This window comes from Oryzias latipes, chromosome 9 (genome assembly GCF_053564925.1).
Source record: "Oryzias latipes strain Hd-rR chromosome 9, Olatipes_Hd-rR_3.1".
In the NCBI taxonomy this organism is placed as follows: Eukaryota; Metazoa; Chordata; class Actinopteri; order Beloniformes; family Adrianichthyidae; genus Oryzias; species Oryzias latipes.
In genome coordinates, this window is record NC_136245.1 from 24,510,562 (window position 1) to 24,535,283 (window position 24,722).

The 24,722-nt window shown below is 38.4% G+C and overlaps 1 protein-coding gene across 4 annotated transcripts in view; it reads right to left on the reverse strand.

Moving 5' to 3' along the window:
- Positions 1-20,626, reverse strand: part of ntrk2a (neurotrophic tyrosine kinase, receptor, type 2a) — an 82,970-nt gene extending 62,344 nt beyond the window's left edge. For 3 of the 4 annotated variants that reach the window (XM_020705850.3, XM_020705849.2, XM_078953082.1), the window contains exons 1-13: positions 20,000-20,626; positions 17,937-18,011; positions 16,774-16,845; positions 16,153-16,221; positions 15,452-15,600; positions 9,386-9,519; positions 8,093-8,225; positions 7,856-7,927; positions 7,494-7,721; positions 7,189-7,215; positions 6,739-6,750; positions 5,057-5,094; positions 4,859-4,958 (exon numbers count right to left, since the gene is read on the reverse strand). In XM_020705850.3, coding sequence (XP_020561509.1) covers positions 4,859-4,958; positions 5,057-5,094; positions 6,739-6,750; positions 7,189-7,215; positions 7,494-7,721; positions 7,856-7,927; positions 8,093-8,225; positions 9,386-9,519; positions 15,452-15,600; positions 16,153-16,221; positions 16,774-16,845; positions 17,937-18,011; positions 20,000-20,244 — 1,354 coding nt within the window. In that variant the 5' untranslated portion in view covers positions 20,245-20,626. The remainder of the gene's footprint in view (positions 1-4,858; positions 4,959-5,056; positions 5,095-6,738; positions 6,751-7,188; positions 7,216-7,493; positions 7,722-7,855; positions 7,928-8,092; positions 8,226-9,385; positions 9,520-15,451; positions 15,601-16,152; positions 16,222-16,773; positions 16,846-17,936; positions 18,012-19,999) is intronic. The other variant, XM_078953081.1, reaches the window with a different exon arrangement.
- Between the last annotated feature and the right edge of the window lie 4,096 nt (positions 20,627-24,722).

The window sequence follows — 24,722 nt, forward strand, 5'->3', positions numbered from 1 at the left end:
CGGTTTGGGCCGGTCTGCTATTTTGAGCGTTTCCATTCTAAAATTGACCCATTAAGCCGGACCGAACCGTACCATTTTTGGGCTTCGGGTGGTTGTTGTCCATGGAAAAATGGAAGGCACCGGTAAGGGGCGGAGCTACTATTGAACCCCATTGATTGGCTGAGAGTCAAGAAAGCTCCCAGAAAGCGGATGTATTCCTCTTCGTCGTCTGTAATCTTCCGTCAAACAACGTTAAATGCTTTGTATTTGTTACGAAGTACCAAAGCCAAGCAGAAAAAATGAGCTGCTGAATGACCTCCATTGTTGTTGTTGTTAGCTTAACCCCGCATGTGCCGTGTCGGTCCAGCTTTGAGCAGAAACACTCACGTGAATTGCCTTGACCATTCTAAACTGGAATGGAAGGTACCATACCGCTTGGTGGAAACACAGCAATTTAACATTCCGGGAATTGTCATGTTTATCAAATATGCATTAGTGGGGGGCCAGTTTAGCTCGTGCTGGTTTGCGGCGCCTTCCATCCGTGAAACCCGGGTTCGACTCCAGGCTGCTCCCTGTTCCCTTCTCTACCTCTGCCGGTTCCAAGCCCGGTTAGAGAAGGTTGCGTCAGGAAGGGCATCCGGCGTAAAACATTGCCAAAATTTACCATGCGACTTGTTCGCTGTGGCGACCCCTGATGGGAGAAGCCGAAAGTGGAAGATCAAATATGCATTAGTAGTTTCACAAAATCTTAAGAGGATGATAGCAAAAAAAGGATTTTAACAGTTTTTGTATTTTTGATAATTTAGAGACATAATAAAAAAAATTAAATTGTAATACTATTTCTTTTGCTCCTTAGCTTTTCAGGACAAAGTGAAAGAAAGGGGGGAGTGATTGTGGCGGCCTTGCTGAGCATGTTCTGTGCTGCTGCGGGTCCAGAATGATGCTCGGCTGACCTTGAGAGTGTCATTTCAATCGATCGACACTGAGGTGCTGTGTGTTCATGAGGGAGAGACAGAGGTGTGCAACTCCACCCAACAAAAGAAACCGAAACTTGTTCTAATGAGGAATCATTGAGATGTGGCCGGAATATGACTTTCTTCTTTTCTTAGTTATTAGTTTTATAATGTCCATACTCCAATTTTTTTATTCCCCTACTCTTCTTATTATTTCTGTATCTTCACTCTTTTCATGTTTCTTTTTTTTCCCTGTCATTTTGTCAAATGTCAGTTTGAGCATTCAGACACTTCTTCCTGTCCATCTGGTTCGCACTTCATCCACATCACATTTCCTGACTCCCTGTCAATCTCACTTTTTTGTAGTCTTGACATTTCTGCATCATAACCAGAGCTTGTGTTCCAGTCCAACAGGTACTTAAAGATATAAATGGACATGCAGCCATTTCTCTCTGTGGATATTATTGATTTGTTTCCTCTTACAGGAGTCTGGATTTGATTGGGAAAGGTTGTAAATGCGTCCCTCTTTAAAGTTGTCCTCTGACTGGCCTATTTGAGCCAGAGAGATCAGATCTTCTCCTTTTCATCAAGGTCAGAATCTTTTTTATTTACTTTTATGCATTGAATTCCTACATCAACATGACCTGGGATCTGAATATGTGCAAATATTAAATTTTACATTGACCACAATTTTAGTTTTACCAAAATTATTAGATCTAACTGATGCTGATGAACAGCCTGGAGGCATAAATACCGAGAGAAATTCCTCTAAGTTGTGGCTCCTTGTTAAATCCACTTACAAAAATGGTCATTCTGCCTTTAACCAGCTGGCTCTACTGAGTGTTTGACAGCACCATATTTACCCAGAAACAATGAAAGCTAATTTATGGGTACTCACTGTTGCCTGTTTGTCAGGCTTTGCATCTTTGTCGAGAAGATTATGGGAATTAAACCAACGCAGAGCCTTCTGAAACATGCGTGTGGGGTCCTAAAGCCAAATATATGTCAGTTTCTGGTAATGAGAATTAATTAAAGCAAAAAACTACGGAAGTGTTTGGTAATTCCAGCCACACCTGGAATTTAGTCAGCTCAGTAAAATGGGATAAATTAGCATCTTCTGCCTTTTCCAGGCAAAAGAAAAAACAAAAGGAATAAACTCCAAATCATGCATTAATGTATTAACTGGAGATTCCAGGTGATATCTGAAAATATTCCAAAATGTCAGCAAAAGGTGTATAAAATGACTAATAGCCCTCTGTCACAACACTGAACATTGTACAAGGAAAGACAGATAATAAAACACTCAAATTCTCTTAAATCAACTTTAGCACCTGATATTAAAGTAATCAGAACAATAGATTCCAGTGAGATTGTTTTTTATACTGTTGTAAAGATTTGGAAAAATAAATGTTTCTTAATGAATAAAATACAGCAAGAAATGAAATTATTTCTCCTAGCAAAAAAAAAGTTAAATACACGCTAATTTTCTATGAGGCAATACATTCCATATGAGGTTATTTTGTATTATTTTATTATACCATACTAATTGGCAAAAAAGTAAAAAAAAAAAAAAACTTTTTACACCATGTAAGACATTACCACAAAGTGTCACATATATCCTAAAAAGGTTTCCAGTGGGTTACTTATAAGTCAAAAATAGTCATTTAAACCAGCTTTTCCTCCAAGTATCAGAGCAATTTAGTCTGCAGCTCAGGCCTTTTTGCTGCACACCTGTTCAATGAGGCACAGGGCCTGAAATGCTCTCTTCACACGTTCTGCTCACAAGTTCACCGTCATCATCATCAGCACCGACCGTGTGGGTGTGTGTGCATGTGAGTGCACATGCCATGACGAAGTGCTGTTTGTTTCAGATTAGCACTTGCTGTCAAAGGCTCAGTCTGACTTTTTAATGCTCCACCTTTCAGTTTCTCCCGTCATCCAGACACCTCAGCATCAACATGTCACACAGCACACATCTGCACGTGTGCGGAGGGTAAAGATGATGGGAGTTTTTCCTCAAGAGTAGGATTGAGAATAGAAATCAGAAAGAATGAATACCCAGGGGGGGGTAATCAGGAATGTAATCAGAAAGAAGGTGAAATATGAAAAGTGCACACGCACAACCAAACACAAACACACAACCTATAAATGGTACATCTGTCTCTATTCAATGTTCTCTGGAGGAAAAGAAGAAAAAAGGGCTCTTAAGGTATGAATTGCACACCTGGCAGTCCTTTCAGCGTAAGCATTTGCATTTCTTTTGCTGATATGAATGTCAAAAGTGAAGCGTCACTATCCCATGGGAGCAAAAGAGAAGTTACAAAAACAACATTATTCCTGACACAACCATATCCTTTAACAGCAAAAAAATAATAATAATAATAATTCTAGGGAACTGCTTTCTAACTTATTTTTAACGTCATTTTCCAACTAAATCAACTAAACCTGCATGGAAAACACACACAAAAATACTCTATGAAGATGTATACCCTGATTCCACCAACAAAACTGTTTCCCATTGTTTACTCATATTTACAAGAAAAATACCAAATATTTCAAATCTTTCCTTTTGAGTGTATGAACTGTTAAAAGGTCAGTAGGAGCTGACAGAGATGTTAAGGTTAGTGCACAGAGGAAACAAGCATTCAAGCCAACTGTGTTCTAGTGAGTGCACATGCGAAGTGTTCACCAGCAGATCTACAACCCACAGGTTATAAGCAGAGAAGCATCTATGAACAGGAAGGATTCGTGGATACATGATGTGCTTCATAAGAAATTTGAGGGTGAAGTTGTAAAACAAATAAAAAGTTCATGTATTTATTTATTTCTGGTTAAAATGATTATAACACTAGGTTTTGGGATTCAAAGATTGTGATCTTTTGTTTGATCAATTTAATTGAATTCTATCGTTGACCACACAAATTAGCTTTCGAAACTTAGGGTCTCGGTTGACTTGTAAGTGCTCCCTGGTGTAATTTATCACAGTGTAAAAGTACACAGACTCTTACCAAAGGGAGTAAGTGACTCAAGCGTTGTGAATTCTAAGTTGACCATAATACATCCTACACTGCAAATGGAATGGAGTGTGGATTGTTAAAAAAAAAAGATTAAAAGATGTGTCATGTGTGTAAATCTGCTGTATTAGGAAGGTATAGATTTTTTTTTTTTTTGATCAATGTTTTTGTTTTAAAAGTTCTGTTGAGAACGTAGTAAAAAGGTTCAAGTCAAATGTAGAAGTCACAGAAACATGATGCCTCAGATATTAAAATTTATTGATTTTTATGAAAAACATTACATCTATTTATAATTTGTTTTTAATAAAAATTAAAATATTTATTTAGTTGGTTTATGGTTAATTGTGCTTCTTTTTTTATTTTATTTTTACATCTGTTCAGTGCTTTTTTAGGGAAAACTCGCTCAAACAAGCAGCTGTTGTAACCTGTGTATTTTGTTTTAGCAGTTTGGACAACTTTAGTCGTCGGTCCACAACAATGTTTCAAGATTTCCCCAAAAGTCAGACCAAATCTGGCATTTTGTGTAAAAAAAAATCTTCAGTGTTTAATAATGTGCTATCCAAGGCACTTTAACGTTGGAAGTTGGGTCATCTAGACCCACTAACAGTGCGCTAAACCTTTTTTCTTCAATGATTTGTGATCTTCACTGGTGTCCATGGATTACATGAAATCTTTCCACCTTTGTCATGGTAGGGAGAACACGTCAAAGTAAGGGTGGGGTCATCTAAGATAGCACAAGGGTTACAATCAAGTGTTTGGGTTGAAGTTCTTGTATATCCACGAAGCCCCCCTGTTTCATCTACACACCCAGAGAGAAACTGCTACCACTCTGCAGTTTGGCCTTGAAAATCCATTCTGTTACGAAGAAAGGAGATGTTTTATTCTACAGGACTTGATAGTTAGTAGTCTTACCTTTGATGCCAAATTTGGAGTTCCCTCCAAACTTGAGAATAACCAGCATCAAAAGGAAACCCGTGAAGGCCACAGCAGCGATGCCCACCACGACATACACCTGTGCAACAGCAAAGTCCAGAAATCAATCAAACTAAACGTCACATAAGGCAAAATACATGTGACTGCCATTTAAATGAGGGATGAAAGGTGACTTACAGCTACTCTGTCTTCTGGTGGATTTACAGTGGGGCTGTCTGTTGACAGAAACAGACAAAATATGACATATAAGTGACTTTTTTAGTTATTCAAAGCTTATTCAGAATCAGCTCATGCAGTACGACCGAGTTTTAGGACCACCATAAAAATAAAAAAATAAATGAATAAATGTGCGACAGTATATTTGTAAAATTATGATAATAATTTTACAAAAATAAAGTCATGTTAGAAAAAAAATGTAAGAAACCTGTGAAAATAAAGCTGTAAATATCTGAGAAAAAGTTATAATTTCACAATAATAAACCCAAAGTCAAAATAAAGTAAAAATAAAAAAGATGTAATTCAGCAAGGACTGGAGAAAAAAACCCTTAAAGAATGCTTTACAAGCATAAAGAAAATCTGAAGCTTGGTCTTTTTTCCTAAGGAAATGCAAACTAAATAAAAATAAAAGAGCCACAGTACGTAATAGAGGTGTAACAATTAATTGATGAATTGATTTATATTCCTATGTTTCAACAGGATCAATCTGTCTGAGGAAAGTTGTTAATCGAATCAAATTCAATCGACCAATAACATTAAAAAATTTGTTTCAAAATAAGATAAAACACTAATCAATATTGGAAAATACCATTTGGATTGAGGCACGGTATAAATATAAATACTACCACAGCGTGGTAGACTGTTCTTACAATGTTTCCTTTGGATTACTTTGATGTGGAAAAACAAACTTTATGGAACTAAAATGTGAATGGATTTGCCATTTATTCTTATTTACATGTTTTTTCTATTCACATTTAACCCTTGTGCTATCCTAGGCACTTTAACGTTGGGAGTTGGGTCATCTAGACCCACTACACAGTGCTCTGAATCTTTTTTCTTCAATAATTTGTGATCTTCACTGGTGTCCATGGATTACATGAAATCTTTCCACCTTTATCCACCTTTGTCATGGTAGGGAGAACACGTCAAAGTAAGGGTGGGGTCATCTAAGATAGCACAAGGGTTACTTAACACTTTTTGCAAGAAAAACTAGTAATCGGGAAAAATTAACCTGCACTGTTCAGTACTCAGGTGTTTATCTCTGAGTCACACTACTTGAATTTTGGCTAAAGATGTCCTGGATCAATTTTAGCTCAGTGAATCGGATCGTTTTACAATGAACCTTCATCGACCATAAATCGTATTGTCAACCACAAACTATGAAATGGATCAAATTGTTGTTAAAACGAATCGTCACACCCCTTGTATGTAATGTAACCATCCACAGCCTGGATTAAAGAGCACTTGATGTAAACGTCATGAAGAAATGAAGACGGGAATATGACACATTCAAGAACTGTTTGCTAAAATCCCAAATCCAAAGAAAATTTTAATCCTAGGGAAAAAAGTACAGATGGTTCCAAACATGCCAGATGTCTCCTTGTTATTTGCTATTAAGACTTTGTGTTATAAACATATCTCTTCTATTTAACTGAATTGTACGGTTCACAAAAATAACTGTCATTCATCCACTTTACTTAAACATGTTCTAAAGCCTGTTCTTTAAGCATCATTGACAGAATGCACCACCCGCAAAATGAGCTAAACTGAATTTAGCAGTGATCCACTGAAAGGTGGCTGTCAGTTCAAAAGGTTGAGCTGCATGTAAATGAGGAGGGTGAAAAAATTAAATGTAACAGTACCTGGTGTTTGGTCTGTCCATGAAGTTGTGGAAAGAAAGACAGACACAAAAATCAAAACAAAGACATTTCAGCTGTTAGATTTCTTTACATGCAACACGTTACACCCAGTTTAGTCAACATGCCTGGTCTGTGAGCTTTTTTGTAAAAGAAAAAACACAATAACAGCAAAATTATGAAAACAAACAAAATAAAGCAACGCACAACGCGACAAAAAACATTCTATCAGCATGCACAACATCTAAAAAAGGACACAATGGAGAAACAGTGGCAGTGCTGTGTACATCTACAACGCACCCTCAGCAACTTGAGAGACAAACAGAAAAAGAAACATTTCTAAATTGTAACTTTAGCTTATTAAAGAAGACAGTGTCAAAACATAAAAGCTGATCAAAACACACAATTTAAAACTTCAGTATGGGTTACAGAACACTTAAATAAAGTCAAACTCACCATAGTAGGCTGTGTCTGGCCCTAACTCTGTGGAATAGAATCAAAGCAGAACCGTACATATTTATGATTCATTTTATTTTGATTTTCTCCATGAACAAACTTCACAGACTTCATCTGTAAAAGTAAATAGACTGGTTTGTGGATTGCCTTTCGCCTAATACTCAGTTCTCCCCTAAATAATTGTATCTAAATAACAAAACATACATTTTTAATAATGACATTTTGGTTTTATATTAACACCTATGTCATATACACATATTGCACTTGTTGGCATTGTGTAAACAGGAGGTGAGCAGCATCCTGACCTTCCCAAGGTTGCCTCATGAAGTGAGCATCCACTTCTTTCTGATCCATCCCGTATTCGTTTGTAACCACAAGTCTGTATCGGCCGTTGTTGAGGTGTGTGGGGTTGTCGAGTTGCAGGCAGCCGTGATATTCTCTCTCTGTGATGTCATGGATCATCGTCATGATGTAGGCGCCCTCTGTTACCTCATTTTCATTTAGATACCACTGAAAGTGGGGCACCGGGTTTCCTGCAAAGATTTTGTTTATGCAACACATGTAGCTATGTTAATTTACAGATGGAGATGGGTTTGTATACATAATAGTGACTTCAATCAATGAATTCCACTCACATTATTACAAAACACTGTTGTGTGTGTCATACCTGCAACACTAAATGGGATGCACCAATGGTGGTCAGGAATTGCATCACTTAACTTTGTGATTTTAGGAGGAACTGAGTGAAGAAAAGAGTTAAAAAATTTAACCTGAAGAAAAAGATCTTCGTTAAGACAAGAGCATATAAACTCATATACGGTAATGATGTGAAATATTTTTAAAAAACCCAAACAGACAAATGAAACTGCTTTGACATGAGGCTGCTGACAAATGGCAAACATACAAAGAATGTCCAGCTGCAGAGAGGACTCCTTCTCCCCTACAATGTTCTCAGCTATGCAGCTGATCTTGCTGTTGTGATCCAGTGACGACAGGTTGGACAGCCGCAGCACCGAAATCTGTCCTGACGTCTCAATCTAAGCAAGAACACAGAATAAAATATGCTAACACACAAATTGTTCTTCCATTATTTGTCACCAAGAGTACTTAGGAATCCTTTATTTTCTTTTTCTGCTCCACTTTGTTGAAGGAATTATTTGTTGCACAGCAGCGTAGCACTTGAAGAGCAGAAAATAATTGAGCTGCCGAGTAGACTATGGTATCTGTGTACACCCAGGCAGTCTCAAAATCTCTTTTGAACATTTTTTGATCTGAAACATCTGTTGCTAATCTTTATCTCTTTACTGTGGTCAAATTCTCCCACAGGTACCAAGGTAAATATAATCTCACTGATTTCTTTGTTTTTTTTCGTTTGTTTTTCATTTTATTCTTTTCAAGGTTATGCTAAATTAGGTGAGTTCTAAATAAATGGTTTGTTGTAAATTAGCAATATATGGCATGAAGGGGTTAATTATTGTGTTTAGTGTTTTTCTCACATCTACGCTGAATGTGCTCCAGAAAGCTTGAGGGGATTAAAGTGATATAGGGTATTTACTATACTGTAAGTGAATTTGAATAGGATACTTAAAATGTGCTTCCTATGGAACTGTTTAAGCAAGTTGTGGTCATGATTTTTGTCGATCAAGGACTTCTTATGTTTTTTTTCTTTTTGTGTACATTATCATTTTTGTGTTGTTGCTCTTTTATTAACACTTGAATTCTGTCTTTATATATATTTGTAAAAATGAACAGCTTGAATGAATGAACCTTAACACAAAGCCCAACAAGAAATCTACAAATTTAGAACAGATGTCAAGGTCAATACTGAGATCTTCCAACAACTGACGGCTCGGATTCAGAAAGTCTTTAAATCTGATCAAACAGACCTGAATAACAGTGGCAACTCAAAACCAAAGTACCGTAAATCATTTTTGTGGCAATTTATGTCTCTTCAAAGTGGTCTTGGCAAAACCCTGAAGAAAATGATAAGGAAGAAGATGGAAATGGAAAAGTACTCTGATTTGGACTGATCTGAAAGTTGCGGCGGAGATGCTGCAAACTTGTAAAAACAGGCATGACTGACACATATTTTAAAAACAATTACTCATTTCATAGTTATTCTTGTATTGTTTTTATTACATGTTTTTTTGTGTTTGGGAGCATGTCTGAAAGCATGGTTGTGCTTGTTTGAGCTTACCTCATAGTTAGTGGCCAGTGCCATGCTCCAGTTCAGCTCAGGTGCGGGCACTCCAGAAGTCGTGCAGGACAGCTCCAAGTTCTCCCCTTCTTTTACGCTCGTTTTGGATGGGCTCAGCGTTGCCATGGGAACCTCTACACACAATCAGGGAGAGGGAAGAAAACAATCAGGGTATTGAAAAGGAAAAAAAAAAGAGGAAGGAGGTGCAGAAATGAAAAAAGGCAAACTTAGGATTCATGACCATCTGTTGTCTCTCCAGTTGAAATACAAGGCACGTAAGAACCTAAACAAGACAAGTGAAAAAGCTGGCAAAGCACACATCCACCGCTGAGTCAAAGTGAAAAGAAAAACACACAAAAACCCCAAATTCAATCTCCCTGTCTACCACTCTTTTTTGTCTTGTTTTGTTGAAGCACACTCACACCAATTAAATAGTAAAACAAAAAAAAAACAGAGTTCAAACACAGCGATGGTTACACCGATTACTAGTGCGTGTCTTCATCTAAATTGATTGGACACAGTCTGAAGCCTCTGTCAAAGCGAAGACACTGATTACTCTGTGTGTCTGTGTTTACGTGTGCCAGCCATGTGTGTCCGATGACCGGAGTGTCACCGATGAGACTCAGTCTCAACCTTACCACTATTGCCCCCTGTCAAATGACAGAAGGGAAAAGACAACAAGTGAAGAAAAGAAAAGAGAAGCATTGAGTGCCGAAGGCTAATTCAGATAAAGCTGGTCTGATTCCTTATCAATTCCTCTCTTCTCCCCCTCTTACACCCTGTTCTGTCCATCGTCAAAATACTTATCTCCTGGGTAACCCACTTATCGCTACGACAACTCATTCAATCAGCATGAGCTGCAGTAAAGACCATTTCATTTCATTGGCAGGCTCGCCACCTTATCAGCACCACAAATCTTAACTGACTTTGAGTGATTCAGCTTTTTACCGGCATTGTAACCCTTTGCTGGTCACAACCAACGAACAATATTTACTTGTCATAACAGGTTAAATTGCGTCTCAGTAGATTATAGACTTTTTTCCTGATACTGTGGCTTGCACAAGAAAAAATACCAGTGTGCATTTTGGAAAAGCAAAAGTGAGTTTGGGAATAATTTCATGTACAGAAAAGTCTTTTTTGCTGGCTTTGCTTTATATTTTCAATGAGAGTTTACCTTCAAAAGCAATTTTTTGTAGCAAGTTATGTCACTGACACCTACACTCAAAGTTTGAACAAGCCTGACCTAGTAAAGATAATACTGAAATGTATGGCAGTATAGAATTTTAGCAGCTGGATGGCTCAGTTGGCTGCATGTAGGACTGGCGCACAAGAAACCTCTGCCAAACCACCTGTCCAAATCAAACTGATTCGCTGTGGCGACCCCTGAAAGGATAAGACGAAAGGTGGACAACAACAACGGCAATATAGAATTTTTAATATTACTTTGAAAAATATAATCAAAGCCTGTCAACTAAAGCTAATTTCTATGTTTTCAAGTGTTGATGAAGGTTCTCATTCATCCAGGTGACATGGTCTTGATGTTGAATCATGACATCTGGACTTAAAAACTCCTTTTTTTTTTAAATGTTTCATCACTCATCCAAGGGGCTTCATTCATTTGATCAAGTTTGTTTTAAAAAGAGATCACCCAGCAGTAAGGATGTATGACTCACATTTACCAAACCACGGGAACAACCAGTTCCGGGAAATTCAGTAACGCTACATAAAATGAGAAATTGCAACCAAATTATAACTCCTTCATTCTCTTTTGATCTTTTAGGAGAAATAATAATCTAATACGACAATAGTTTATTTATTTATTCATTTTTTAATATTCCAGTTATGGCTTTAAATGGTTTTGGAGGTAATTATACCTTTCTGAACATATATGACAAAAGATAATAACGGTAATGCAAGCTAATTACAAATTAATAAATTATTTCCTCTAGTAAATTTATCTAAAGAAGGAAAAACTATTAAGGTTCATGGGGGAAAACAGTGGGTAGCGCCTTTGGAGTTTGCATGTTCTTCCCATGCAGGGGGGGTTTGCTCTGAGCACTCTGGCACAGTCTAAAAACATGCTTTGTAGGCAAAATAGTAACTCTAAATTGTACCTAGGGGAGTGGCAGTGACAAATGCAGTTATAACCGTTTTTATCTTACTTAAAATTTTCATTTAACTTTTATTTTATGTCTGAAAAAATGTAGTCTCTGGAGTTTTTGTCTGTTTTAAGCTAAGTATTTTTAGGAATCGAAGCAAATATTTTTTGAAATCTTTAAAAAAAACAATATTTTTGGAAATTAAAAAAAGATAGATAGATAAGAGATTTAATTTTTTTTCCACAAAAAGGATCCATGTGAATAAAAATCTAAAAAAAAGTCAACCTGAAGTCCAGTTTATCAAGTATGTGTGGAAAATGTATCACACTTTTGTTCCCCTCAAAAACTAACCGCCTTCTTTTCACATTGAGCATGTACTGTGAATGAACACAGCATCCACTGGCTGATGTGATTCTAAATAAATGCTCATGGCTCATGTAAACAAATGACATCCCCTGTTCTCTGAACTGAAACTCTACCACAGGATGTCTTAGAGTTGTTGTGTCAAGAGCCATTGCTGACAGCTCCCTTGATAGGCTGCAAGAGTCCTCAATGTATCATGTCAGAGAAATGTAAACATTAATTGCATGAGTTGCGACTCCATCGTAGAGATGGATGAGAAGAACCAAAAGCAAAGAAAGAGCGATAGACTAAAACATGGCCAGTAGGGTCCCACTGCGTCCCTTCTGTATGTTTGTTGTGCAAAATGGAAGTGAAATCAAGAATGATTTAAAAAAAGGAAAATGATTGGAATATTTACCAATAGTCTTGTTAAACTGGTAATTAAGTGTATTCTATGGTTACAGCCTACCTATAAGTAATCTGCAGCCCTTTTAGCTTGTGTGTTAGTGACAGGTATGTTTCTGTTTCAGTGGCATATGGCATCCGCTAAAGCATGCAGGTTGTCTCAGGTAAGAGTGACACATCTTTTTCAATAAATGTAATTTTTTTTAGTTCTTACTTTGATCAAACAAATGCTGTAATTCTGTAAATAAATAAAGTTGTGTAAGAAATGCGACAAATGGTACAATTTGATAAAAGGCCTTTAAAGAGCCTTAGAAATGATGTTGCAGAAAGCTTCACTACCCACATCTGTGCAGCAAGCAGACACCGGCACATCATTTGAATTGTTAATTATATTCAGCGTGACGCTCAGTAGCTTTATCTGTAGTGAAATTGTCTTTGCACATAGCATTTTTATCGCATTCACTATGTTTGACATCTGCACTTTGTTATAAAGGTGTTCTTACTGCACTGTTTTATAGCTAATTTAGCTTCATTTTCAAACCAAAGTTCTCCTTTGAACAAAATTTGACTTTAAACACAACAATACATCTTTTAAATTGACTCCAAATTCGTAAATCTAGGCAGCATTTATTCATGTGCGTCTCTCTGATGCCATGGTGCAGAGGCAGAGGGGTTAACCTTTGATCAGAAGAACGCAGGTTTGATTCTTGACCTACACGCCCACGTGTCTCAGTGTCCTTGGGCAAGACACTGGACTCCACATTGCTCCTGGTGGTTGGTGCCAGTGTTAGTGTAAATGGGTAAATCGGACTATGACTGTAAAACAGTTTGGGCATTCTAAGAAGGTAGCGCTGTACAATTATTTACCATGAACTATATTTATCGTTTCTTGTCTGCATGCCATTGATTTTGTGACTCTTCACTATAACATTAGCCAATCCTTTATGCTGTTTACAGCTTTTGTGTCTTGTTTGTGATAAACAATCATCATTTATCATATGGATCATCTATGTCTGAAAACCAAAATCCAACATCCTCTGCCTAAAAAACAACTATAAGCCATCTTGCCTGTTTGGGCTTTAATTCTTTTGCATGTTTGGGTTTTTACTTTAATTAAAAACAGAATCTGAAAGTGTAAGTACTTAAAGTAAGGAATTCTAGGGAAAAGGAGGAATAAATGTTAAGGTCATTCCAGACACACGAAACACACGAACTGGCATGGAGACAGTCACGATCCGAGCGCACCTGTGCTTTGATGAAGCCTGATTATCATTTTCACAGTGTGGGGAAAAGAGCTGAAACAGCTGGATTGTGTTATTTGTCCACTGTAAAATGCTCAGCAAGTGTATTGAGAAATGTGTGTGAAAAATTTCCATGCATATTTAAATTCTTTTTTTTAATGCTGGCAGGCAAGACAATACAGAATTGAATAACCTATAAAAACACAAATTCAGGAAGGAAAAGTTTGTAATTTTGCTTTTTTTCAGTTTTAGTCGATGTTAGTATGAGAACACCCACGGCTGGTCATTGTGTTGGTGGGTAGTTTTAATAGTCTGCTCATCAGCCTCTTTTGGGTGACGCTCCAGCAGTATGCAGTCGTTGGACCAAAACAAATGGCAAAATCAGTGTCAGCCTCGGGGCTCCACTAGGCATTTCCTCTCCTTTGTGCCCTCCCTCATAACGTCACTGAGAAATGTTCAGACACACAGAGAAGGACTCACATGAATCAGACAAACAGATGGAAAATGGGAAATACAGATGAGGCACGACGAACAGCAGTTTGGCCAGACTGAGCGGCTTTTTGGTGTGTCACTCTTAGCCCTGGGGCAACATTTGGCACCCCTGCCCCACCATGTCCTCCTCCTCATCTGTCACTCTGCCAGGGGGTCCCCTGCCCAAATTCCCCGAGGCCATGCTTGTGTTTATACCAGAAATAACTTGTGCTAATGGAGGAGAGGCTGAAAGAACAGATCAATAGGAGTTATCAATTACGTTAGCTTCCAGTTAGTTGACTTATTGTTTGAGTCTTGTGTGTCCCAACAGGCCCAAACTATTTTTGACCCAATCATTTGCTTTGTCACCCAAAAATGGCCCAGCACTCAAAAATAGATTTCATTATTTTGTTATCGTTTTGATGTGCAAATTAGAAGTCAAGACTCATCAATCCACAAAGGTCAACCCTGCATATTTTGACAATAACCCTTTGTTATTGTTAAAACTCCAATTCATCCTGATGTCAGCTGATAAAAGCTAACAAGTCCAGAGGATGAGCTGGTCCGTGATCTTGGGTTTTCAAAGAGGTCGGGCTGTTATCTGACCCTACTTATGAACAGAAGAATCCAAAATAGAAAGAGTCATGAAATATTCATGCAGTCAACCTAAAGGATTTAGGAATAAATTGTCAATTAACTGCTGACACTCATAGCTTTGAGTTTGAGAAACACACTTATGTGAAAGAACATAAAAGGTTGGTGAGTCTGTCCTGGAGTGACAGCAAGCTTGTGGTCATTTTTTGCAGAATAAAGCGAAAGGTCTTTAATGGCTCACAAATTAAGAACTTTGGGTTCACTCACCCGAGAGATTATTTCGGTAATGAACTACAACTATATGATTATTCAGGAAAAAATTCCATAAAATGTGCAGCAATGTCAGTATTTTAATTCTGTTAAATTATACATGTGTATTTTCTCATTACAACTTTTTGTCTCCATAGTGTCCTACGCAGTGACCCTTTGACACCAAATGTATCAGATGACTAAGGCGCACACATTTTTCTTATGACAACTAATCTATACGTCACATAAGAAAAAAAACTGCAGGAAACATAAAGTACAAGCCTGTTTTTGTTCATGGCATTTTAGTGACACTTTTCAAGCCACTTTAAAGGGAGCAAAGTTTTTATACCACCGTTTTATTTGTGTGGTTGTTGCTGCTTCTACATGTCATTTTGTTTACAAAAATGACAATTTTCTGTGTAAGTAGAGATCTGTGAGTCTGCAGTCCAGTGCATGGAGGCCAGCAGCCAGCAGGTATGGATAACTCATTACTGCCGGGGCTCTTGTCAGAACATGAGTTGCTTTTCTTGAACAGGTTTTCCCTTAAATGTTAACAGCAAACATCCCTCCCCTATTTCCTTGCTTCTTAAACTTTGCATTCTGCACACCTTGTGAATGTTTTTCCCCTTCTGATGTGGCGTGTGTGTGATTGCATATGCACTTACCACAGTTAGGCAGTGTCAGTCTTGACAGCAGCTTCCGGGCTCCTCCATCCTCAGTGCAGCGCAACTCCTGAATGTCTGCTTCTTCCCCTAACAACAGCTTGATCCACATGTTCTCACAGGAGCAGCGCAGAGGGTTCCCTGACAGAATACTAGAACATACGTACACGTTCAACAGAAACCACACGAAACACTGTGCAACATATACAACAGGCTGAATCCAAATGCCAGCTTGAAACTTTTCTGACTCAGGTTCTTAGGCGCCTCCAGAGGTTTGTTTTGTGTTTTTAGTTTTGACTAATAAATACAAAGTAAAAAAGTAAGGTAAATTCTGTTGTTTAACTTTTAATCAAAAAACATAAAAAAGTCTGTGTGTGGATCAAGCTGTTGGATAGTGCATTGCTTTGAAACATTGTCTTTATACATTCAGGAAGGTATTTTGGTGTCAAAGAGTTTATTTATTATGAAACAAATTGCTTTATCTTCATTTTTAAAATCGAAAATACTCATACATGATAGAAGCTGACAAAACCTATAGGAACTGCAGTGTTTTGAGACAATAATGAACTTTAGATGGTACGTGTATAAATATCGTATGTTGTGCCTATAAAGTTAAAAAAAATCTTTCTTCAACATTTACTTGACATTATAAATGCTATGAATGTCACTTTATCTTAAAAAGAGGCTGGTTTCTCTGAACTTACAGATATGAGATGTTGAGGTGTTTGAATATCCTCCAGGACAGAGATGAGAGGTTGTTATCTTTCAGATTCCTGCAACAGAAATTGAGTGTCAGGAGGCGTAAACTGCATTTGAAACTCCTTACAGCAGAGTTGTTGCATCAGGTGACATACCTATTTTAACGTACAGCAATCAATCCAGTAGGCAGCCTTTATTAATGGTAAATGGCGTCTACTTATATAGCACTTTTCTACCTACAAGGCCCAAAGCGCTGTACAGTCACAGTCACCCATTCACCCAGTCACACACACACATTCACACACTGGTGGTGGTTCCGCTGCCGAACACTAGCGCCAACCTCCCACCAGAGGAAAGGTGGGGTTAATGGTAGTTAATGCCTAATTAAGCATTAATTAATAATTAATTAAAGCATTAACACCCACTTTTATGCATCACTTTGCATTGACATTTTTAGGGCTAAATAGTCAGATGTACGGTGGCCCAAAAGGGTCACAACACAACACATTAACTTTCCAACAGATGCCCCTAAAATCTCAAATTATTAAAAGTGTTCTTTTAAATTAAAATTTTAAATTGCCCATAATGTATTAAACCATTACTACTTTACAAAGCACTTTACTCACAGATATTGCAGCTTGAGGTTGTTCTGAAAGGCCAGCTTTGTTACGTAGGTTAGTCTGCTGTTGGTCACCGTTCTGATACAGAAACACACCAAAGTATTATTATTTTCATAAGCATCAACATTTCACCAAATGCAACTTTGTCAGTGTTAAATACAAAGCTCTGATCAAGATCCAATGCACCCCAATGAGGTATTAAACATGTGAAAAGGTCTCAAGAGATCTTTTCAAGCAATTTTTTTTTTATTATTAAAATTGGAATCAGCCACAAGTTCATAACTGTTGTAAACATGTATTCAGTGAGTTTATTATTTTTTCATGAGGAGAATATTTTGACATTTGCTACAAGTTCATTTACATTAGCATACTTTACTTTTCTTAATTGCATAAATAACTAAAATCCACCTTCACTCACTCTACTGATTTTTTTTTCTTGAAATTAAAAAGTATTGATCTAGCCCAAAACAGTATTAGACCATTAAGACCTTAATCTTACTCTTTTGTATGAAAGAGAAGTGATAATCAATGCAAAGATCTAAGAGTCAAGAATGCGACTACAGCTCAGTGCATTTAGACAACCTGAAACTCAAACCAAGCAACACATTGTAAAAAAAGATGATTGAGGTGACTTAGAATGCAGCTTGATGGTTGCTGCCAGACAAGCAGGACTGAGTATTTCAGAAAATGCTGGTCTGTTGGAAATTCTCAGGCACTGCTATCTCTAGAGTTTGCAGGGAAAGAAAATCGGAAAAAAGGATAAATATCCAGCGAGTAGCCACCACATGGAGTAAAAAGTCTTCCTGATGACCAAAGGTTTGAGGCAAAAAAATTCAATAGAAACTTAAATGTCCTTGTATTACAATCAAGATGTCCAATATAGCAGAGACTCAGAACAAGTACAGCACCAGAAGACCACATCACAATGCTGCTTCTCTCAGCTAATAAAAGAAAATCAAAACTGCAATGAATGCTAAAAGATTGGAGAACTGTCGATTCCTTCTGCAACACTTGTGTTTAAAGACAATTTCCCAGCCCTTTGTTTAAACTTTAGCCGCAGCATCTTCAACAAGTCTGTCTGAGATTGGCTGATGAATCTATCATTTCAGTTAAGTATATTGACCAGAATGTTGTAGTCGGTGTGTGTACATAAACAAAAGCAGACTCACAAATTCCTGAGGTTCTTGTAGCGGTGCAGATCTTTGTCATTGATGGAGGAGAAGCCACTCTGGTTTGCGATGTAACTGTCAGTGGATACAAGGGTAAGTCAGAAGAGGCCATTTCTTAACAAATGGTAGTGTGCGCAAAAATATTTTCACCTGGCACAAAACATGTCAAACCCTGAAAAAATACACAATCTATGCACTGAGGCTATAATTTTCAGAAGACAGTAGACATTTGCAGTAAGTAGGGAAACAGAGGAAGTGTTTTTCTGTTTACACTTTTGAGCAAAGGTGGAGGTAGAACAGCTGGCATAATTGACGCAAAAATGTGAAGGTATAGACAAAGAATAAAAGTGCAAGTTAAATATTTGAGCTTGAGGATGGCTTCCCATGAAATTTAAATCGAAATGAGGAAAAATATGAATTAAACAGAATAGAGCACACTCTCCTCTTTTAGTGTGAAAGTCACAGCAGAGCTCCTTTTACAGCAGGATCCAGTTTAAAAACTAGTGTCATTAAACTAAAAGAACTATATCCAGTTAAATATTTATTGGTTAAAAAAAATACTATTTTCAGCTAAATTATTTGCTAATGTTTATGATTATTAATGTGTTTCTCATTCAGTATGATGTATTGTAACCTAACAATTTGGCCCTTTACTAAAATAGGGCATTATTTTGGATATTTTATACATATTCTGCTTAAATAAAGTTGCTTAGTGAGACATTTTTCTCCGTCATAAACAATTTGTAAAAATATATCAACTTCCTTGTTGATTCCCATTTACAAAGTTGACCAAGAAAAAAATTCATGGAAATTAAGCTATTAAAATAAAAACAGTCTTTGACCAACAAAACAGATGGTAAATACATTATAAAATTTTATGTTGTGTTTTCCCCCCAAAACGCTGTAAATTCAGAACAAGAAATATGAACCAGTTCAAACTTATTTTAATCACCTTCATCATCCAGAGATTGCTCCATTATCTTCGTGAATTAGAGCAATTAAAAGATCAATAGCGCATAAGTGATGAGCTGCACTGACATAGAGAAATTGCACCCAAAAAGCGAATGTGGTTGAGTTTACTACATTAAAAAAATGAATCCTGACACCTGTCAAATTCAAACCAGAGCGTGCCATAAAAATCAGATAAGCCAATTAACGTAAGAAGCCGCGGAGAGCTCTCTCCTCCAGCGTTTGGTGAGTCGCTTGGAATGATTCTTATTGCGGTCATCAGTAAAGTGTCTGTTTACGTTAGCCAGGCACTCGATGAATGCTTTGAGACTTACTGCTGCCTCATTTAAACCGCGGCCAAGGCTTCTCCAAGGCCAGCGATTAAGGTTATTTATCTGACAAAAATCATTATCAACAAGGTCGTTTTTATCTTCGCAATGCACGTTGCAGTTTTCCATGTCCCTGTTCTCCAATAGGTTTCTTTTATTTGTAGGCCAAATGGCGTCAGATTTTAAATGTCATTGGAAAGGGGGGGGGGGGGGGCACGGTGCCTTATGTGAGAGTTTGAGAAGGATGGGGCACCAAAATAAAAATAAAATAACAAATAAAGTCTTGGGCTCCGAGATTTCAAGCACGAGCGGGATGCTGACTTTGGAGAGAAAATCATGGCTTCGTTTTGCTTCAGCTCCCTTGATCCATTCAAACAAACTCATACAAGCCATCTTGGGAAGTGTTTGTGCTAATATTTGCATTGTGTCTCATGATGAGAGCGAGGCGTACTATGCGCTCACACGAACACACACGCGGGCACCGACGCGCGGAGGCACATGCGTCTGTACGCACAGTCAGCGCGTTATTGTCTCCACAATCAAGTCAATCCGTGTCATTAGCTGCTCAAAGACTGATGACCTGCGCGGGGAACAAGTCATTTTTTTGCAGTGAGGCTCACAACTGAGTTTGATTCTAGGACTCTAAAATTACTATATGTGATGAAAAATATGACATCCTTTCTTGGTGTTCCCTGATCTCTTCTGGTTAAATGGCAAAAGCAGGTCAGATAAAGGTTCCGAACCGCTTATGTTCATCCTTTAAGAAGATGCTGAGGAAACACTCACATGTCGGTGATGTTTTCCATCTCCGCGTCGCTCTGCAGGGAGGGGAAACTGCTGATCCCAGTCTCCGGGTCCACGCAGGAAATCCTGGTGCTGCTGCAAGAACAAGACGATCGGCATGCCTCCGCCGACATCCAAGGATCTCCCGAGCCCACAGCCAGCCCCCATGACAAAAACCACCACCACAACAAGCACCGCCATGACTCAGACCCAGAGAGAGCCCAGCTCCCGGGTTGGTACGCGCTCATCTCGTGTGCCAACTTCAGCTACAAGGCTCGCGGATCAGCCCCACGGCCCGGCCCAGATTGGCTGGGATCAGACCCCGGTGCGGCCAGTCAAGGAGACGCGAGATGAAGCACACACAAAAAATCCTGTGCTGAGGTGGATGCAGGCGGAGCAGCAAAGCTAGAAACCCATTGGTCGTCCTTTCGATGCCAGACGGAGAAAATATAGCGTGAAGGGATGAAGATGAGCGTGGAATCCAACGTATAGACAGACAGTCAGTCAGTCAGTCAAAGCTTCACTGCCACAGAGGCGATGGGTGCCAAGGAGGCTCTCTCCTCCTCCTCCTCCTCCTCCTCCTCCTCTGTCTCTTTCAGATGTCACTGACCGGAGCCTCCTGAACAAAATGCGCCGCATGTGACTGTCTGCCGCTGCTGGTGTGGCTTGGGTGGTGGGTGGGTGGGTGCGTGAAATGCAAGGAGAGTTGGAAAAGTATTGAAGAAGAAGATGATGCGTTCCCGGATCAAGCAGATCCTGCAAATATGCGAAACCTCATCGATCTCCAGCATAGGGAGATGTCTGTTAATCTACTCTCGAGGTCTGATGGAAAAGTCAAGTGCAAACGCTTCTGACAAACTAAATTTGTCTCTAATTTATTTGAATATTGCATTGGTATACACTGTCCACTCCAAAGAAACAGCTGCTCTTTGCCCTTAACCTGACATCATCTTAACTGACACATTCCAGGTACCTAGTTCAATTTGACTGATGGCCTAGGACCATTGCCTAAACAAGTTCAAGGTGCTGTCAGTGTTGATGCTGTAATTTTGAAAATCCTATTCATCAGCAGAGGTTGCCATGGCAACTTCCATCTGATTGTCAGCAGGTCTCTCTAAACCTGTAAACGGGCAATCAATAAAGGAAAAAAAAAATCTAGGCAGCCAGCAGACTTCAAGCCAGTCAGATGCCAAATATTTAAGATGTATGGAAACTTGAAAATGCTTCATTTGCAAATGAGCTGGAGTTTAAGTGCAAGAGGTGCACACCAGACAAGGGAGGCGGAGGAGCAATCAGTAATCATCAGGTCTTTAACTTGCATATACAGGAGAAACATCATCTAATTAAATAATTATGCCACATTTCATAATAGCAAGAAAAAATGCAGCCGCAGTTACATCAACATTATGTTATAGGATTAAAGGCTGCATGGTTGCTGTACACATCACCCACTGCAATTGGGTTTTTAAAGTCCCTCTCCAATCATCTTTCAATCAATTTTAAGATATATTTTATTCCCTGTGGTCTTTCAATTATGATGATGTCTTTTTCAGCCGAAATTCAAAAACCTGTGCCGTTTTCCAGGACATGGTTTCTGCAGAGTGGCATTAGTTCATCAGAAATTCACCTCTGAGTTGTTGACGACTATTTTTGTGGAGTAAGCCAACCCCCATTTCCCCTCATCTACCTAGCTTACAGCCCCTCACGCCTCCAATCTAACATAAGCGGTGCAACGAAAATGGCGAGCAATATCTGTGCTATTCAGCCGTTTTGAACCAGATGCCAGCTAAGACAAAGAAAACTAAGACGCACGTGGATCTATTTGACTACAAGCGGATGCTTCTGAATTGAGCAGAGCTGGGAGCTTGTGGCTTGCCATAGTAAGCTCTATGTCATACTTACAAGCTTTTTCCGACGTAATTTTTTCCCTTGCTCCTGATTCACAACAATTTGAATAAAAGGGCGACAGTGGCTCAGGTGGTTGAGCGGGTCGTCCAATGATCAAAGGGTTGGCGGTTCGATCCCCGCCCCCACCAGCCAAAATGTCGTTGTGTCCTTGGGCAAGACACTTCACCCTCCTTGCCTCCAGTGTGGCTCCACTGGTGTGTGGATGTGTATGAATGATCCCGGTGATGGTCAGAGGGGCCGTAGGCGCGAAATGGCAGCCACGCCTCTGTCAGTCTGCCCCAGGGCAGCTGTGGCTACAACCATAGCTTACCATCACCAAGTATGAATGAGGAGTGAATGAATAATGGACACAATGTAAGCGCTTTGGGTGTCTTGAAAAGCGCAGATAAATCCAATCCATTATTATTATTAATAAATAAATACTCAGAAATGCAATTTTGAAATTAGTTTGCGTTAAAAATGTCTTTCATCATGAGAAATATGCCCGAAGAACATGTTAAAAACACCCAAAACACGATTTTAAAGGGACCAGGTCTTTAAGAGGCATGTAACTGTACTGCTCCTATGAGTTTCACCTTGCATTTCAGAAAGCCTCTCCATCTGCCTTTGAGCAGCAACAGTCCCCATACCTCAAAGCATGTGAGGAGTGCTCATCTCTCCTACTCAGTGTTCCATCCCCATGTGCTGTTCAGATGTGACGTATGTGCTGACGCACAGACAGTGCAGCTGAAGAAAGGAGTGCAATAATGGATCCCTGTTTCACCCAATCTGACAGATGCTTTACCTATGAAAGTGAGTACACATCTACACACGCTGCAGCAGTGTGGGTGTCCTAGTCACAACACTGTCTTACAAGAATTCTGCTGTAAGCATGCTTTGTCCCCTTTTAATAGTTGTCAGATGCCTGGTCACCTGTGCTGTCGCATCAGACGGACGTTAATGATATTTATCACAACCAGTAGAGTTGTTGCACCACAGTCAAATATGTTGATACAAGATATAGGGTGTCTTCCTATCTCCATTACTATTATCAATTTATTTTGATTACTTCTAATGACAAAAAACCTTTGTTTTCAATCAGTTGAGCAGTCAGTCATATCAATAATCCCTGCTGTGTCAAAATCATGTTGTTGTGCTGCTGAGATAGTATATGTTAAAAGCAACTCAATTGTTTCCTTATAATTACATTGTTTCAATTGTTTTTAGAGCTTTGGTGTTACATTCTACGCACGCTTTTTTGCTTTGAATTTAGATATGATGCTGCAAATTAATCATCTACGTTGCTGCATATGAGTTGTCTAATTTCAATATTTTGTGTTATTACATCGCTGCTTGTAAGCTGCATTCATGCATCACAATAATGCTTCCTTACTGCAGGGCTATCTTTTTTTTCTACATAAAGATTGCTTTGTTGCTGCAACAAAATTACATATTTTCCCCCTGAAAAATACATATTAAGAAATTCTTATTTGGATTGAAATCCAGTTTGCTTGAAAAATTGGCTTATTTCAAACAAGTTCAGCAATAAAAACAAAAGGAAAAGGCAATAATAATAAAAATGCATAGTTATATCAAATCTATTAAAGATATTCATTTGTTAATTTGATAAAAAAACAAATAAAAGGAAAATTATGCTATCTTCTCACATAATATTTTTTTCTAATTGTAGATAGACATATTTGCACTAATACATACAAAAATGGCACATTGAATCCATTAAATATAGTAATTGAGAAATCAAGTTTGATTTCGTTAGTTGCTTGAAGGGCAGTTGGGAAGAAGTAAACCAATATAATGCCACCTCAATTGTGTTTTACATAATTTTTTTTTCTTTACTATTTTCCCATAACTCTCCTTATACCAAAAGGCTGTGCAAAACACAAATGTAAAAGTTCAGAAATTAAAGGTTAATGAAGGTACTGTTGAAGGTAGAAAAAGATGTGTGCACTATTTAAAGCTATACAGAAAAGCCAATAGTTGTGTTTTTGTTGAAAGTATTTAAAAGTGCAGATATAGTAATTGCCATTATCTATGGATAGATCAGCTGTCATGACTTGCTAGGCGAGACAGACCCAGGCGCTGGAACCCGGAAGGAAAACACAGGTGAGTGATAAGGTAAATAATAGAGTTTATTTTCTCCTGAATGCGGTAATTGCGGTGGCTAGGACTCGTGGCGTGGCTGGAGGTCTTGTCGTGGCTTGGAGTTCTCAGGATTTTCAGGGAGGATTAGGCTGCTCTTGGAGAAGTGTGACTCAGGTGAACACTCGTGGTTTGAAGTCCTGTGCGAGAAGTAAAACAAGATTAGCGAGGAGTAAAGACACATGAGCAAAAAGGTAAACTCTAGTGACCAGACTAAGCACCATCAAGGGCAACGAACTGGTGATGAATGCTGGAACTGGATCTCCTTATGAAGGGCTGATAGTTGATGAGGTGAGTGTTCACAACAGGTCCAACTCAGGAAGCAGAGCACAGAGGGGGAGGAGAGACTGCCAGAGGCACCATGAAATCAGCAAGTGAAAGTAAAATATCTAGATTCTTTTTTGCCCATAACAAAAAACATAAAACTTTATTAAGATGAAAGATTAACTTTTGTTTTTTGTTTTTTATTTTAGCATCAAAGACAATTTTTGTGTGAAAGAAAGTTCAGAAGAAGTACAGGGAGGTCTCACGATAAATTTGGCAGAGGTTTTATTTAAAGCAGTTCAAGGCCCAGGTTATATTTTGATGAACTATTTTACTGGATAATAATTAGAAATTTAATGTCTTTAACTGTTTTGATTAACAGTTGTAAAAACAGATTAGTTGTACGGTGATGAGA